Genomic DNA, 18,958 nt, shown 5'->3' with positions numbered 1-18,958 from the left:
AGCCTGAACTCCTAAAGAATTTACTAGTAGTTCGAACTCACTTAGTTCCTAGGATGATGTAATATCATCACAATTTATACAATAACTAATTCAAATGTCTTAAAGTATGCTTATTTCCCCCCAGAGAATTCTGCAAGACTGAACACACTGAAATCCTGGAAGGAAGCATAAAGGAATTAGTGATGAGAAGAAAAACCCAAAGGGGAGGGAGATGCTGGTAAAAACAGCCACAGGAGAAGACAGTGGCTAAGGAGAAAGCATTAGTGCAGATTAAAATTCCTAGCATACACCATGAGGTTTGGATGACTATCTAGCTAGGGGAAAGATTCCAAAATAAAGAGAAACAATAGTTTTCTCCTTAAACAATATTGCTTTCCCCTTAGTACCTTCTAAAAAGATTAACCACCCACTTGAGAAATGATCTAATCAAGAATTCCATTCAGAGCAGTAGAGAGATGGTCACTGGGTGAAATGTTTGCCAAACAAGCAAAAGGGCCTGAGTCCAGGTTCCCAGAGCAAGGAAAAGGCCAGTACAGAGACTGGTGCCTGCAACACCAGGGCTTGGGGGCAAAGACAGACAGATGCCCTGAGCTTGCTGCCAGTCACTCAGCTCAGGTTCAATGAGAGACCCTGTCTCAAAGACAAAAGTGGAAAACCAGATGAAACTAGAAAATATATTAAACAGGATAACCCAGACTTGGACGGGCAACTACCCCATGTTCTCGGCTATGTGGAAATCTTAGTTCCTAGTTGTTCATGGAAATATCTACATGAGAGAGAAAAGGCAGATGCCAGAAAAATCCAAGAGAGGTCTGGGACAAAGGAAAAAAAACCTCTCAGAAGAAAATTGCTCTGTAATAAAATGAAGGTAAATGTTATCTATATTCTATTTAAAGTCTAAAGTCACGATTGATCAGATTTGAAACTGAACATTTACGAGAAATTTTATTAAATTTTTATTTGGGGGGTGTATTGGTGTGAGTGTGGAGGTCATTACATTTGGGAGATAACTTTTGGGAGTCAGCTCTCTCCTTCCACCAAGTGGGTCTCTGGCTTGAACTCAGGTTGAAAGGACTGGCAGCAGGTGCCAGTACATTTTTATGGATTTGAGAAATTTGTAATCCCTGCTGTAAATTTTAATTGCAAATACATTGTCTCTTATAATCAGTAATGCTGCAGAAAATGTGGTATTCTGGGTCTTAACATGTCTACACATTTAACTACTTCCATTAAGTTTCGCTCTTGTTTTTAATTTTAAGCTTTATTTTATTTACTATCTATACACTATGCTGCCTGCACACCAGAAGAGGGCATCAGATCTCAATATGAGTCACCTTGTAGTTGCTGGGAATTGAACTCAGTACCTCTGGGAGAGCTGTCAATGCTCTTAACCTCTGAGCCATTTCTCTAGCCCTGAGTTTCATTCTTATGCTGCTCCTAATGTTATTAATACTTAAAATTCTCATTAAGTGAATTTAAATCTTCTTGTAAAAGTTTTGGAAAACACCATAAAAATACAAAAGAAATGAGCAATTGATAATAACAGTGGCATAATTATTTTTGGAATAAGTATGCCAAAAAAAAAAAAAACAAAAAGATTGCACACTGCATGATCCATTTCTCTAAACTAGAAATGTGCCACTTACTGCTATCGTGAGAGGAAGCAGAATGGTGTTTAGCTACTAAGATTTTAAAGGGACAGAAGAGACCTGTTACAGAGGCAAAGAAATGGAAACATCAATGTTCCATGGGCACACAACAGGTGCACACGCATCGCATTCTAATACATCAATTATACTTCCTCCCAGCCCCAACAGGAAGATGAAGAGCAACCAGGGAAGACACCAGACATCAACCTCTGGCCCTCGTGTGAGCGCAGACATGCAAACACACCCACAAGAGAACTGATGTTTGCTACAACCATCATCCAACAAACTATGTCAGTCAACACTGACTTTCACCAAACTCACCAGGCTCATATAAGCTATTGGCTGACACGGTGGAAGATAAAGATTCTCGCCCATCATCAGAGCCTTGCTGGATCCCACTGTCATTACTTTTAACTGTGTTAAGGGGGGGAAAAACAGCTAGTGATTAAAGTTCACATCACTTAGAAGGCAGTCTCCCACAACCAACAAGACCATAAAATGAGCTGGTACATGGAAACATGAACTTGGCCACCATCAGCATAATAAACTTACTACAATTTTAATCCTTCTGTAACTTAGCTTATTGGAACACGAATCAATCACAACACCTGAAAATAAACTTATTCTCCAGAGTTCTAACACATCTCATGACTCCACAAATGCTGGGAGTAGCAAAGAGCTTAATTTACTGACTGTCTGGCTGTGGTGATATGTAATCCGGAGACAATGGGCAACATCTAGAGAAATGGCCACACCGCACAATGACCACTGGCACAGACTTGGAACGCTCCACAAGAGTACTTACTACTACGCAGTTTTGAAGAAGTATCAAAGTAGGAGAAGAGTGAGTCTAGCTCATCAGGACAGAACAGAGACTCCCGCCTGGCCTCGTCGCTATTTACAGCAGCCACTGGGGACATGCAAGTTAGCAAAGCACAAAGCAGGCCGTAAGAAGGGGGCAGGAAAAACCGTTACTGGGGAAGTGTAGGGAGGACACAGGAAGGAAATCAGGTGGTTAATCAGATAGTTGGGGCTTTCAGCGCAATCGACTGACAATCCCATCTCCCCGTGCTATTAAGCAGTTGTACTTAACTTTAACTGTCTTAAAGACACAGAAATCCAGTTTTCCTTTAGAATGTGTAGAAGGAAACAGGCTTCTAGCATTAAAAAAAAAATCCTACAATGGCGATAATTGAGATTGAAAAGTGGCTTCAGCTCAGGAAAACATCCAGGTAAATACCTGTGGTGTGGACAGGCACCCTGACTTGGCTCAGCCTCCGCTCTTCACAGCTTCTGGAGCTAACCCTTGCCTCCCGCTCAGAAGGTGGTGATAGCACGGAGTATTTATCCACAAATCTCCTCTCCACATATTTTGCTCTGATATATGCCTCTTTCTCCTGTCTGGTAAACAGAGAAACACCATGATGTTCTATTTAGCTCCATAGCATGGCTAACACTGAATGAATGACAATGGATACTGAACTTAACAGTAACTGAAAGTAAAACGGGCTGGGGCTGGGAACGCTAGAGAACGGGCTGGCAGTTAAGACTGCTCGTTGCTCCGGAGGACCTGAGTTTGGCTCTCACTCACAAACCACCTGTAAATACAGCTCCTTGGAATCTGACTCCATCTTCTAAAATGCTTTTCAGTGAATCTGTAACAGTTGACATATGGCATTATATGACATGTTTTCCTTGTAAACAACAAGCTAATGTCAGTCAAATGAAATACAAATGATCCACTGAAAACTCATAGTTCCACAGCACTCCACGAGTCTCTTAATTTCTGTCTGTGTGTATTTGTATACAGACTCCCTTGTGTTTTATATTAGGAACATTGCTAGGAAAGCTAAAAAAATATGGAGAATTAACATTAATTCCATTTTTACTAGAGATATTGTCATATCCTGAATAATCACTACTGGCAGTCATAATTTTTCATATAACAAAACAATACAGCATTCCAGATTTATAGTGGTAAAATGTCATTTCTTTCCTTAGCTTATGATATAACCATGAAATATGCCTGTTCTATAATTTTTCTTCTTTAATTTAAAAAGGATTATTAGTTCTTTGGTTAAAATAGGAGCACCCCAGGTCCAATAACAATCATATGGCAAGTATTAAAAGTGATTTAAATTACATTGGCTTAGTTCAAATCCCAACATAGGGTTTATGGAAAATGCAACTGTAATTCTAAAAATAAAGAATCCTACTGATAAAACCTGGTGTCAACAATAAAGACTACATGCTCCAAAAGCCCTGATTCGAGCAGCTTCCTTGAGCAGGTGTCCTTGTGCAGAGCTAGACGTCTGACTTCACAACCAAACTGCCTTTCTCATTTTTTACTCCACAGCCTCACAATGCCACCCAAGGGTGTGATCAACACTTGCTGAACTAAGTCAGATCACGCAAAAATGATTCTGATAGTAGAAACTTGATCTTTGAGACTTCAGTCACTCTCTACCTTATTTTTTGAGACAGTCTTTTACTGAACCTGGAATTTACTAGTCCATTGAGATTTGCTGGCCAGCAAGCCCAAGAGACCCCCAAACTCACCCCATCTCTGCCTCCCCAGCACTGAGATTCCAAGCAAGCACTGCCATGCCCTGCTTTGACCACAGATGCTAAGAAACCAAACTAATGCTTGAGACTTAGCCATGCTTCCTTTTAAATGCCCACCACTAACAGAACTTTAGACCACTTTTATGGCAAAAGACCTTTACATTTCTATGTTGTTTTATTTTGTTTTTGTGTTTTTACAATTTCTTGTATCTAAAGACTACAAATAATTGACTGCCCAGTGAGGCAGTACACCTACAATACGTCATATAGGTCTAATGAATATACGGAAGAAAGACATGGTCACATTTAAACAGGAGTAATAATGGTGACTTCTACACACGCCATCACAATGTTTTATGTCAACTGTGAAAGAATAAAGTCATACTGTATTTCTGATTCGGGAGGAGAGTATCACATTAAGACAACAGTACCTTTGTCCTGGCTGTGGTTTCTTTATTCCCATTTTTTCCAGTTTAGCTTCATAAACACGGTTTATAACATCATTGCCCAATTCACACATAAGCTATTTGGCAGGAAAGCAAAAAAGCAAGCTATAAATCAAAAGTCCTAAAATTAAGCTGAACTCTAAAAGTCCTTACAGTGGGTACAATTAACTAATTCCTCTTTATATATTGTTTAACTGTTCATTTTACAAACAAACTTTAAAGTTAAAAATGGGCCAAGAAATAAGATTATTACCCATTTGTTATTCTTTATCAGAAAATTATGAATCCTATAACCGGTACCTAACAGAAATCATCTATCCATTCAACCACCCATCCATCCATCCACTGATCCATCCATATATACACACACACATCCATCCATCCATCCATCCATCCATCCATCCATCCATCCCATATATACTATATTGAAAACCAGGACTGGACAGATGACTCAGTGGTTCAAGGCTTGCACTGCTCTTGCACTGGACCCAAGCTCAGGTCTCAGAACTCACATTGGCTGCAAGGCCCTGAGACTTCTGCCCTCTGCAGGCAACTGCACTTAGTGTACACACCCACACACAGGCTCAGACACATACATACACATAATTAAAAATAATAACAATAAATGTCTAAATGAAAGTCATATCCATCACATGTCTGTCTATATATCACGACTACTGACTGTGCCTAGGCCCACAGTTGGGCAAGAAGTTTGACAATAAAGCATCAGTGCAGTTAGGTATAGCAAGCACTGGCCAACTCAAGGACAGAACATTAAAATTAGACCTCTTTATAAAAATGACCCTCGCTCCCACTTTATAGAAATAGTAAAATCCATCAAACACAGCGCTCACTGCAGTCATTTAAGGACTCACCCAGTGCCTGAGCTCTACCTACTACCAGACACATACTAACTCCTCGTCCAACGCTGCCAAATTTTTTAGACTTTCTTTCTCCTGGTTCATCTACTTCTCTACTTCAGTCTTCAACTTTCCCACTGTGCTAGTTCATCTCAGCTAGAGGAGATCTACAGTCGCTGTGAAATATCCCATGTAAATGTTGATCTCACCTTTAAAAGCTCAGGCTCCCAAGTGTCTAAGGTTAAAGATCGTACTTTCGAAAAATGAACCCCAAGACTCCTACATGGGGAAAAAAGATCGAATTATTTTTAATAAAAGTTATCAAGTCACTACTTGCATACACACACACACACACACACACACACACACACACACACACACACACAGGCCCCCACATGTAAATATATATGGGTCCTCTGGTTAATAATGAATGATGAACCGAAGTCCTCAAAACACTTTACAAATTAAAATTATCCACTCTATAAAATGTACAATTATAAACTATAGTTAAATCGGGGAACTAGGAAAGATCCACTAACAAGAAAACATAGTAATTTACAACAAAGGAACTCTCTCACTCTGGGTGAGCATACCTACCGATGAATGCCAGAGCACTCAATACACAAGGTAATGCCCAAGTTGATGCTGGCCCACCGAGGGTCTGCCAGACCACAGTCACAGCAGCTGCTGTTGCCAGGGATACACTGGACGCGCTGCAGTGCACTTTCTCCTTTCAATAACTTCTCTTTTGACTCATTTCCAGAATCTAGGCTTCCTGTTGATGGAGATGATTTCTTATCCAACTTCTAGAAGAATTAAGATTTGGTAATTTTAATGCTTTTTGTAAAGAACTGTAAGAACATGCTACATATGATATACTATAAACAAATTCTTCTAGCCCATAAATTAAACATCTGTTTGGATAGGCATTATTCTAGGCACTCGAGGCTGAAGAATGGAAAGACTGGGGTTCTTATGAATAGGCTTCACCAATGCAGGAGAAATGCACACATTTACAATTATGTGATTACTGACACTGAACATATGAACAACAGATGAGGACAGAGAGAAAGGCAAAGACAGAGTGGGAGACATAATATTATTAAGACTCATTATAAGACAAAATCCAACACTTGGGAGGTTGAGGCAAGAGTATCACAAGCTCAGAGACAGCCTGGGCTACACAGGAAGGCCCTCTTGAAAGAAGAAAATAAAAAGAATAAAGTATTTTACACCAATTCCCCAAAGGAGTTAATTTTATTACTAAGTTAATAACTAGAAAGACTATGCTATTGACACAGTGAAATGCTAGAAAATATATCATCTTCATAGTGAACTAAAACCAAAACATGATATGCAAAAAGCTAATTTTTTAAGTGCACAATCACACCAGTAATAGAGTAATAACCATTGGGCTACACGTAGCAATAATCAACCAAATTCAAAGATTTTAAGCAATTAAAAACATAGCCTAAAGTCTTCCATGATCAAAAACCACTCAACCATGTATAAGCCAGTGTGTTAGCCCAAAGCACTGGAAACAGAATCTGATTCTTGTTTGTCTTTACTGAAAACACACAGAATTAGGAAGGGCTCGACAAACAAGGCAAGCACAGGGACTCGGAATTCCCGGTGTCTTCAGAAAAATAGGGCCAGTATCCACTTAAAGAGTGCAGCCTAGATTTCCAGGTCCTACAAAGGGGCAAAAGGATGCCTACATGTGACAGACATGAGTCAATTTAAGACTCACAAACAAATAATGGAAGTAATTGATTATGACAAATTGAATAAAATAAAAGCACACAGAAACAGTTAAATTTTGTCATAAAAGTAAAATTCAACTGAGCAAGGAACAGAATATTTTCACAGTTTTAAAGTACTTCCCCACAAAAATACTTACTACCCAAAGTTTATAAGAATACCTTACACTGGGAAAATGGAGCAGGTAAAACCATGTGCCTCCTGAAAGGATGACCTGAGAACACAGTATTTACACACAATGTTCTTGCTAAATATGTAAGACCCAGGTGAGTAGCTAGTCTGTAATTTTCAAAGCTCCTAAGGTCAAAGGTCAGGTACCCTTGACTGAGGTTACCTGACTGAGGTCAACATGACAACTAACTTTATCATCTTGCTTTTTACACATGAATGCATTTGGGGGTTAAATGGTGGTCATATGTCAAGGCTCATACTCCACTTCGATGCAAGAGATCTCCTCCTAGGGGGGGAAGGGCTCAGGATGAGGTGGCCTGCTAGCAACTCACTCAAGGGGAAGAACTTATCCGTACTGAAATTCTATGGACATTGGAGATGTCACAATTTTTAAAAATAGGTTTGGCTTATCAGAATATATCTGAAATGTAAAGTTACAAGGTTATCAGTATTTAAGGCAGAAATCATGTTGGCTCATTCCCAGTTTTCCTTGATATGCTAATGTTTTTCTCCCAATAAGAGATGTTGAGAGCTAATGAAGGCTTGATTGGTCAGGAAGCAGTTATATCCCAGGGTTCTCTCCCCAACCCCAGGCCAGTAAGGGACTTCTCTGCACGTAAGTGAAAATGAATGGAGTAAATCAGAGTCTTTGGATGGGGTTTGGCTGAGAGATCAAAGGCAGGAGACCCAGTGAAGGTGCACACAGTGAGTGCTGAGACCCCGGGCGATTCCTTATGCCTGTGGGCGAGATCAGTGACGTTTCCCTAGGAAAAAGATCCTGGCTATGGCTGTTACTCAACATAGTCCAAACTAACGAGAACCGTATGTTCAACAAAATCTTAACTAAGTGTTCAGTGCATAGCCTTAACTCAAAATCACTGATACATTACAAGAGCCAAGAAAAACCTCCAAACCAGTTCTTAATCTAGGTGTATACAGGATTATCTAAGGGAATTTTTTTTGACTCAGGATACTTCCCTAAGAGTTATTGATCAGGAAGACCCAGAGGCACCCCAAATATCACAGGCTGTGGCCACTGCTCTTGTTTGCCCACAGTAACTAGATGGCAAGATCCTATTGCTAAAGACACCACTCACTTTGGACACGGGACACAGAGAGATCAAGCTCAAACTAACTAGGAAACTCTCTCCTTGCTGGCTGCCTTACACAGTGCCAGAAGCTGCTTGGGAGAGAAGAGACATCAATAGTCTTACCCAGCACTGTAACAATACTAACTGGCTAGAAAGATGCTCCCACTGGTACAATAATGGCATAATGGTTACAGATCAACCAACTGCTTTCTGTGTGAATCTCAACTCTGCTTCACAAAAGGGACTTCATGCCTGGTACTGTACACCTGATTAAAAGCCTATGACTGTGGAGATCATAGGCCATAGGGGGAACCAACCCTTACTGTTCTGCTACACAGTCATACTGTCAAACTGTACTCTTAATGTTTTGGTGCTACTCTCAATTCGGTAGATAAGTGTCTTTTTGCAGTGAGTAGTGGCTAACGCAGGGACTCATAACTGCTCAAAGTGCTGGAAATAAGTAACTCTGAGTGCTCAGCTGTTTCAACCAGAGAAGAAGAGAAAGCAGAGACCATCTAAGAGCTGGCAGACAGGGGGGAGAGCTGTGAAGTGCGAGTATTTGGACATGGCATGGTTGCTGACCGCATCAACTCATGGCAACTGTGGTTACCTGCAGAAGACCTGTACAACATCAAGCCAATCAAAATTCCCACTCGAATGATGGAAGAGACCACAAGGCCCCACTCCTACCAGGAGAGACTGGCAGTTGATGGCTGCAGAGGGAAGGAGAACCACTCCTTGGGGATGTACCTCAGGAGTTAGCAGCACACCCATGTACACATGGGCAGCACTGATGAGCTCAGAGGATTGTTAACAACAAAGATACAAAGAGGAAAGAAAGACAAGTGGAGGTCTAGTGGGTGGATATGATCAACATATACTGTAATAATGTAGAAATTTCTAAAGAATAAAAAAGATTATGAAAAAGCAATAAAAATATTGATGCCTGGTTTTCAACACAATTTAATTGTTTAGGGGTGTGACTTAGACAATGAGAATTTTTTCAAGAAGTGAAAGTTAATAATGATAGTTCTAATGTTGTGTTGTGACAAAATAACAGATTCAATAAACATTCAGTGAACAAAAAAATGAATTACTGAAAACTAGATAGATGCTAACTGGCTAGCAATACTCAAAAAAAAAAAAAAAGAAAAGAAAAGAACATTAATTCAGAAGTTCCAGAAAGAGAGAATTGCAGAGAAGAAATAGGAAAGGTCAGTAATTAAAAAAGAAAAGAAAGAAACCCTAAAATTAAAACACAAGAACAGAAGAAACAACTTAATGCTATTTCTTTTCTTCCAACATACCCCCAAGGCCAGGTTTCTATATATAACAGCCCTGGTTGTCCTGGAACACATTCTGTAGACCAGGCTGGCCTCAAACTCACAAGAGATCCGCCTGTCTCTGCCTCCCAAGTGCTGGGATCAAAGGCGTGTGTCACCACCACCCCCACCATAATGTTGTTTCTTAAGGATAACTGTTTCCAACCTACAACTTCTATACCTAACCAAACTATCAAACAAAAGGAACAACAAAATAAACCACTGTTATCTGCTTTGGTAGTATAGTGGTGAGCACAGCTCCCATCCAAAATAAACTACTGTTCATGAGAACACAGAATCACAAATGCCTCACTTTCTGGGAAATACTGAAGGAAGTCCTCAAGCTCTTAATTCAATAAGGAGAAATACATGTGTCAATAGAAAGACAATATTAAAATATGACTCTGTTAAGACAATCCCAGGTTAATAACTATACTACACTGAACGTTTAAGGGTGACTGACCCAGAATGGAGAGTGATTCAGGTAACACACAATATTCAGGGCTCTATTCAGCAGCATGCCCTTTGCCAATGTTCTCATCATCTGTATTCAACAACGTCCAGGTAAATGACATACTGAAGAAATCCCTTCTCTGAGACTAACTGCTTAGGACAAGAAGTTCCCCCAGTTCCTGCTTAGGAAGCTTCTAATCTTATCTACTCCTGGGAGTCCCAGGTTGCCCATGATAACCTCTCAAATACAACTTAGAAAGCATTCCTACTAGCAATCTATCACTGAGGCTATGCCTCAGCCCACATCTAAAAACCCAAGAACAGTTTCATTTCTCAAGGGTTCATTCATGGTCTGTCCAAAGAATTTGTTGATTCATTGGGAAGCTCTCCACTAAGAGACAACATGGCTTTTCTTCTTTGCATTTTACTTTGTGTTAATTTCAAACTATATAAAATTGCAAACTCACAAAATTTTATTATTAATGAAAAGTAGCAAAATATTTAGGAAAACCCCATTAACATGGGAACACTATTTCAATCTGGGATATACATTCAAATATTAAGGTAAAGATAAGTTTGAATACTGAATGAAAAGAATGGGTAAGGGCTCAGTCAGAAGAGTGCTTGCATAGCATGCACAGAGCTCTGAGCTTGATGCCAAGTGCGGTCTAAACTCAGGTGTGGCGGTGAACGCCTGTAACCCCAGCTCTCGGGAGGGAGAAGCAGGAGGATCACAAGTTCAAGGTCACTGTCAGCTACATAGTGAGTCCTAAGCCAACCTGGGCTACATGATCCAACAAGAAAGGAGGAATAAAAGACAGGCTATAAAAGGAGGGGGGGGGTAAGGAAGGAAGGGAGGGAGGGAAGAAGAATGCATAAAAAAGTAAACAAATCTACAATCTTAAAACATCTCAATTACATAAAATCATGTTCCATAAAAAGGATGACATAGCCACATGTTACAGGTGAAATTTAAACATTTAGAGCATATTCCAAGATATTGACAACGCCTCTACCAACCTCTGACTCATCACCCTTCTCTCTGTAAGCAGTGGCAATGCTGGTCTGCACAGCCTTAATCCAGGCCTGGCGAAGCTTTTCAGAATCTGCCTGGAGCATACAACTTCTACAAGGAAATAGCATCATTTTGTCAGACAACAAATCAGAAGGGGAAAAAAACCACACAGTTTACTTTTCCTCAGTATGCTATCCAGTTCATTTTTAAAAATCGCATGTGTGTTAGTGTTCTGCCTGAATATTAAGTCTGTGTAGAGCGCATGCGTGCGTGCGTGCGTGCGTGCGTGCGTGCGTGCGTGCGTGCGTGTGTGTGTGTGTGTGTGTGTGTGTGTGTGTGTGATGTCCCCGAAGGTCAGGAAAGGACATGAAACCCCTAGCCTGAAGTCATGGCCAGCTGTGAGTCATCAATGTGTGTTATGGAAAGTGAACCCTAGTCCTTTGGAAGAGCAACCCATGCTCTTAACCAATGAGCCACCTCTCTAATTTTATTTGAAAGAAGGTGTCAACATTCATCCATCTGTAGGGCAAAGTATGATTGTGACAAAATCAAGGTACAAATGAAACAAAATTATCATTTAAAAACAAAGGACCTATCCCAATGTTAATTAGCCAAATACAGTGTACACACCTGTAATCCCACCTCTCGAGGCTGGGAATGTTGAGTCCCAGGCCTGCCTGAGTTACTATAGAGCAAGTATGAGGTCAGACCAGATTACATAAGGAAATCCTCTTAGAGAGGGAAAAGTGTGTGTGTGTGTGTGTGTGTGTGTGCGCGCACGCGCGTTCTCATATCCTTTCTCCCTCCATTCCTCCCCACCGTGTAAACAGAACATTACAAATTTCATCTGTCATGCACCTTCAATTCAACATAATATCTAAAAAACTTTCACATGGACTAGGTTTGGTGCCACAGATTTGTAATCCCAGCTACTCAAGAGGTTGAGATAGGAGAATGCCAAGTTCAAGGACCTGAGTTCAATTCTCACTATCACCAAGATACAAACAAAAAAGTCTACCAGGTTTTCATGTAAATGTTTACATAAGGGGCACATAAATAAGTTTATAGGAAGGACAGAGCTCAGTAGTAAATGCTTGCCTAACATGTTTATAGCCCCCACTAAGTAAATAACTAAGCAATTTCTACAGATTTTAAAGAATATGACACATGTAGAGAAGTTACATAAATACTTGGATATAACATCTGTAGTTGCTATGGAATTCATTTTCAAACATTAACTCTTCTGCTACACTGATAATCGTAAGTCAGAGTTCTCAGGTCTGGAAAGATCTTTGGTACAAACCACAGAAACACGAAAGCATCTTACTTGGTTGGAGAGACGACCTCAAAGCAGAAGCGGCGCTCCACGTCTTCGCAGTGCTTCACCGTGCAGAGTCTGAGGTCCTCCACCACCACAGTCGGGCTGTCCTGCAGCAAGGAGGCAAGCTCAGGGTTAGCAGGCCAGCTCCCAGCACTGCCAGCAACAGTACCCCCAAACACACTCCTAACAACGTCTGCGTGTAGGTCTCTATATTCTCATACTGTTGCTATAGGTAGAAGCTATGAAGGCACAGAACTAAAGGAGGCGGTTCCATATTGTTCATTTAATGTGCCTCATCAAACAACTGTATGTAAATTAAATGCAATCACTTAGAGAAAGGATTGACCCACAATTGGCCAACAAGTAAAAAATATTATCTCCTTGTTGATCCTCCTCCATCCCACTGACACCCATTATTCTTTAGGGTCCCACTCACATACAGAAAAGCTACTTTCTCCCCAGAGAGAAGACTTTAATGTTTTAAATAGCCCAACAAGAAACAAGAAGTTGGTGCGTTCTTCTTGAAATTCTTACAAGAAAGAGAAAAGATTTTACCACTCCCTAATTAAAATACTTGTGCAAAACCCAGAAGAAAGCACCAATGGGTCAGCTACAAAGTTCACATGAACCTGTAATTAGTGGCCATCTCACAGGCCAACTGGGCATCAGATGGTCATGGTTCACAGACTATCACTCAAAGGCAAAATGGAAAGCACACACTATCAATTAATGAATGATTCTCTTTCCAGTGTCTAGCATTCTCACAAACCATCCCAGCACACCTTTCCAATACATAAAACTCCTCACCTTGAAATGAGGCCAAGAAAACAAACATATAAACACATCAGTAACAAAGTATGGGGTTCCTATCTACATTATTAAGTGTACGTTTTGAGTTCTATCATTTTAAAGCATTCTATACTATCACCATTGGTCCTAAGATAATGTGTTCTAAAAGATAAACTGTCTGCAGCCTCAAAATATTACTACTATGGGATGTGAGAGTTACTCCTGTCATGTAACTAACAAAAGGACTTAATAAAATGAAGGTAATAATCTTGATACACAAAACATCTTAAAGCTAGGAATTATAATTTTAGAATTGGAGCTGGAGAGACAGCATAGTAGTTAAGAGTGTATACTGCTCTGACAGAGGACAGGATTAGGGTCAGGCAGCTCACAGAAGGGTTTGATGCCCCCTTCTGACCTCCCCAGGCACTGCACTCAAGTGTACAAATCCACACTAAAGACATACATATACACAAATAAAATCCTTATTTTAAAAAAGAGGGGGGTAGAAAGATGTCTCAGCAGTTGGGAGCACTGGCTGCTCTCCCAGAGGACCCAGGTTCTATTCCCAGCATCTGTAACTCCAGTTCCAAGGGATTTGATGTCCTTTTCTGGTTTTTGTGGATATTGTATACATGGTACAGAGACATACATACAGGCAAAATACCCATACACATTCAAAGGATCACAAAGAAAAAGCTGTTTGAAAAAGAAGACTTCATAATTGGAGGACTAAAGAAATGGCTCAGCGGTTAAGGGTCCTCACTGCACACAGAAGACCAGAATTGGGGTTACAGTACCCACAACAGCGCCCATGACCACCTGGAACTCCCTCTCCTGGGGGATCAAACACCAGTGGTCTCTGTGAGTACCTGCACTCACATGTACAAAGGCGCATACATTCTCATAATTAAAGATAGTAAAAACAATGCAGGGCACAGTGGTGCACGCCTTTAATCCCAGCACTCAGGAGGCAGAGGCTGCCAGATCTCTGTTGGTTGGGGGCTAGCCTGGGATACAGAGCGTGTTCTAGGCCTGCCAAGACTGCATAGGGAGTCCATGCCTTAAGATAATAATCTGATGCCTCTGGAAGTTTTGCAGTCACATGCACGAACGTGCACTCAGACACACATGTACACACAAATGAAAATAAATCTTTTCTCAAAAACAATTCAGAATCAAATCACTCAGCTTTTAAAGGTTTAGGATTAACAGCTTCCACTCCACCTGTGCATATACAAACATAAAACCAATAAGCAGTAACTAAAAATTTTGCATATGGATACTGATGAACTTTGGTGTTCACCAAGACAAAGAAACAAAGTGCTAAAACCGGAACTCCCCAGTTTTCACTGTGTTGCTTAACAATTCACGTACCTTGAACTTTTTCTGGTAAACCAACTGATTGTTCTGTATGGAGAACCAGCGTCTAGATAAAGACAGACAGATTAAAGATGGCGCACATAGGGTCCTTCTATGGGCGGGAAGTGAAACTAGACACCCATGTCGGGTGACGGTGTTTGGAGAAGTGCACTGCTTTGTTTTCATAAACTGAGGCGTGTGAGGTAACTACTGAAAACTAAGAATAATCTTAAAAATCACAAGTTAGGGAGATAAATTAGTTATGTTTTGATTTATTTTATGTCATAACTTTATATCTTAACAAAAGCTTTTATTTTTTCCTGCTAAGGCCATAACTATTTTAAAAGTACAAACTTACAGGGGTTGGGTTTTTTTTTTTGAGTGCTAAAATAATATTTTCCCTCAAATCTCTACTTTTATAATAAAGAAAATGTAAACTACAAATAAAACGTCCATTTATATTAAGATAAATGGTGCTTTATTTACAACCTTTAATTCAGAAAATGTTTGATCTGACCAGCAAAACAGACTAATCACTTAGAACTGTATCAAACTTTATCATAAACTTTATCAAAAGCTTTATCTCATATAAGTAAGAATTCTTACTTCTCAGGCAAATAACGTGTTACCATATATGACCACCCCCATCCCACCAACTGTTTAAATGGCTCTCCTCATCACTGTTAAGCTATTAGGAAAACAATTTGCTCACAATCTTCTTTAGAAAACTGGCTAGGCAATGCAAGCCATATGCACTAATTCCAATTTATTAAAATAATAAAAAGAACTAAAGACATACAAAAAAAATCACAGCCAAAAGCCATTCATAAAGAAAGCAAGACTTCTCACAGGCAGGAAAAGTGAACAGTACTTGAGTTATTTTTAAATTAGTTTTATATGAGATGATTTTTAATATAAACATTAGTTATTAATCTATTAGCAGATAGAGATTCTACCTTTTCATTGACAGTAATAAAAATTACTAGAAATTATATTTAGGTGTTTTGAATTTCTATTTTCAAATTTTTAGTTATTTCTCCAAAGCTGAGAAAGAGCCCCGAAGACACTTTGGGGGTTTTAGGCCTCTTACTGGGTGGGTGGGTTTTCTTGCCACTTAGAAGTGTATCGCCTTTTTCATTGAGAGAGTTTGTTAAGTAAGCATCTAAATAAAATAAAGTGGTGTGCCGCTGAGTGCCAATCAACAGACCAGAAAAGGAAGAACTTCCGAGGCTCTGGTTTGGGGACAGGCAGCCGGTTAGAAATGTTAGAGGAAAGTCCTACACACAACCAAGTGGTGCATCCTGCCACATGGGATGACATGCAATGGAGACAATCTCTGAATGTGATTAAACATCATTTGTAAAATTCATTTGAGGAGGGTGAACTATAGCAATAAAAATGTATAGGCTGTATATCATAGTGGTTACCTTACATAGTTTGAGAAAAACAGTTCTACTAAATAATGGGAAGACATCTATACTAAAAGTGCAAACTTGTCATGCTTCTGAGTCCTCATAAGTTATTTTTTTCTTTCGACCTGGCCCATCTTAGAGCAGTGCTCTCTAGAAATACTACTACTAATAATATACTAGATAAATGCTGCTGTCAGATTGGAGACTATTCCCCTCAGTTATTAACCTTATGGAGCATATGTATTTCTGAAGTTCAGGTTCTCCAATATTTATCTGCTTCTAGGTGGCATTCTTACATCATCAGGTTTATAAAACACTTAGAAAAGACAATACAAACTTCTCTTCCTTTGCTACTTGCTTAAAGGAAGCATGATACATCATAAGTAGAGGAAATGGAATTTCAAAGATGTGTTTGTCTGACACAATCTTCCTTCCACTACCATTAGAAACACACATCTAACACCAACCAGAACCTCAACTAGGTACCTAAAGGTAATGGATACATGTGCATATCTGGGGATTGCATGCATGTGCTCTGGTGTGCATACACATATATGTAGATGCACGTGGAGTCCAAAGACAACCATGGGGATCATCCTTAGGGCACTGCCCAACTCCTTGGAGACAAAGTCTCTTATACTCACAACCTGGGCTAGACCAGCTGGACATCAAGCCCTGCGGACTACCTGTCTGCCCCTCTTCAGGGCACACACCACTAACCTGACATTCGTGTGGAGGCTATACCTCATATGTGCAAGGCAAGCACTGTACACTGAGCTCTCTCTCCAATCACTGGAACAGAGTTTTTAATTGCTCCTATAAGGTCACCCCAGTGATTATTAATATTTTCAAGAAAGGGAAAGCGTGATGAATGGCTCACAGCCTATGGATTACATATACACACAAAAACACTTTGTATTTGAAGCACTTGGTACAGGGAATTTTAAAGTACTACAAAAAACTGTAACTAGAGTCAAGAGACAAGTTTTGGAAAGCAACATGATAACAGTGCATAGTCTACAAGACTGAAAACTAAGCACAATATCTAAAACAAATTTTTTCATTTATGTATATGAGAGCTCTATCTGCATGCTTGTCTTTATGCCAGTAGAGGGCATCATATTCCATTACAGATGGTTCTGAGCCACCATGTGGGTGCTGGGAATTGAACTCAGGACCAGTGCTCTTAACTATGAGCCATCTTTCTAGTCCAAGACTAATTTCTTAAGTGTAAGAAAAGTAAGACTCATTTTGTATCTCTCTCAAATAAAAACAATTTAGTATAATTTAGATCAATATATCATACTTATTTTTTAAAAATATAAATACTGTTAAATATCAAGGAGAACTTCCAGGTGACAAAATTTAGGTCAAATGCAAAAAACAATAAATAAATTTATAAAAATCAAATATATTTTACCATCTTTGATCTTAGTACGAAAAATATTGGTAAAAGTCACAGTTCCAAATCTAAAGAAGCTTTACAACTAAAACTATATAACTTACGGGTTCACATTTAGGTGCTAGATAGATACACATTTAATATAATTTAAAGGTCTAATGCACTGTTTCATTTTCAATTCAATTTGTTGTTTTCATGGGAGTAAAGTGGCAAGAAAACTATGACCTGACAACGGATTCTTTCAAAGCAATGAGCTGCGGCCAAAGGACTCATCCCAGCCACTGCTCCATCTTGAACAAAGTTAGCTATGGCTTTTGTTTTTGCATCTACTGTGGGTAGTTCTAAGCACATCAACCGGCCTTTCCCAGTTCAAATTAACCGAGGACATGGGCAGTTAAAAGGTACAATTCTCTTCCTCAAATAAATTCTTATATTTTCTTTCCAATTTAGGGCATAAAGAGATTTTTTTTGTCCATTGCAAGTAATCCACCTGAAAACGGGTTAATCAGGCTCTCTCGTGCTACAGAGGAAATTGGATAAGAGGAGGGAGGGCAGGAAGCTATTTGGTACCTGATATGATCGGGCTTTTTCCTGTCATGTGAAAAAATGGGGCAGGGTTAAAACAAAAGGGAAAGGTGTAAAAGAAAGAAAATGCAAATGCGCAAATAAGCAAAGGACCAGCATGATACAAAAATAAGACAAAAAAATTAAAGAAACAAGCTTAAGCTAACAACCTAACAACGCAGTCAAAGAATTCATGTGTTTTATGTGTTATAAATATACATTTTATAGAATTTCATTCTTAATAAACTGAAATACTTTGAAAATATTTGAATTATTCCATTACTATTACCTTGTACACCTATTATGATTGTCTGCCTCTATGCTTATAACTCGAAAATACAGATAGTATTGTGCCACACCTTAATAAGCTGTGTAGGAAAATCACTGAATGTTTACCTACAGAAGCCGTAAGCAAATAGAAACTTTTTGGAAAGAAAGTGGGGTTACTAATTAAGAATCTGAAAGACCATAAAATAGTGACTGATAAACCTTCCACCTACCCACATCCGTCATCATCACCAAATGATAAGAGACTCCAAGGCCACATATAAATGTAACTCCTTTATTGTTTGGGGGGTAGGAAGGTGCAGATAGGGCTTGACTGTGTAGCCTAGGCTGAGCTTGCACCTATAATCCTCCTTCCTCCCTCTCCCAGGTTCTGGGACCACAGGTATGCACACTTCACCCAGCAGACTCATTTTTGGTCTATGTACACACTTCTTACTTTGAAACAAAAAGCCAATAAAAACATTTTTATCTGTACCAATAGTATATA

The 18,958-nt window shown here is 39.5% G+C and overlaps 1 protein-coding gene across 11 annotated transcripts in view; it reads right to left on the bottom strand.

Moving 5' to 3' along the window:
* Positions 1-18,958, bottom strand: part of Acap2 (ArfGAP with coiled-coil, ankyrin repeat and PH domains 2) — a 120,943-nt gene that overhangs the window by 15,677 nt on the left and 86,308 nt on the right. For 3 of the 11 annotated variants that reach the window (XM_040750966.1, XM_040750967.1, XM_040750976.1), the window contains 11 exons: positions 18,190-18,210; positions 14,821-14,872; positions 12,661-12,761; positions 11,339-11,444; positions 6,118-6,326; positions 5,730-5,799; positions 4,646-4,737; positions 3,248-3,304; positions 2,890-3,050; positions 2,455-2,559; positions 1,971-2,063 (listed from right to left, as the gene is read on the bottom strand). In XM_040750966.1, the coding sequence (XP_040606900.1) occupies positions 1,971-2,063; positions 2,455-2,559; positions 2,890-3,050; positions 3,248-3,304; positions 4,646-4,737; positions 5,730-5,799; positions 6,118-6,326; positions 11,339-11,444; positions 12,661-12,761; positions 14,821-14,872; positions 18,190-18,210 (1,067 nt within the window). The remainder of the gene's footprint in view (positions 1-1,970; positions 2,064-2,454; positions 2,560-2,889; positions 3,051-3,247; positions 3,305-4,645; positions 4,738-5,729; positions 5,800-6,117; positions 6,327-11,338; positions 11,445-12,660; positions 12,762-14,820; positions 14,873-18,189; positions 18,211-18,958) is intronic. The other 8 variants (XM_040750968.1, XM_040750969.1, XM_040750972.1 and 5 more) reach the window with 7 other exon arrangements.

The sequence above is a fragment of the Mesocricetus auratus genome, unplaced genomic scaffold (assembly GCF_017639785.1).
Source record: "Mesocricetus auratus isolate SY011 unplaced genomic scaffold, BCM_Maur_2.0 Super-Scaffold_100008, whole genome shotgun sequence".
Classification (NCBI taxonomy): Eukaryota; Metazoa; Chordata; class Mammalia; order Rodentia; family Cricetidae; genus Mesocricetus; species Mesocricetus auratus.
The sequence above is the reverse complement of the archived record's forward strand: the minus strand, read 5'-3'. Positions and strand labels throughout refer to the sequence as shown.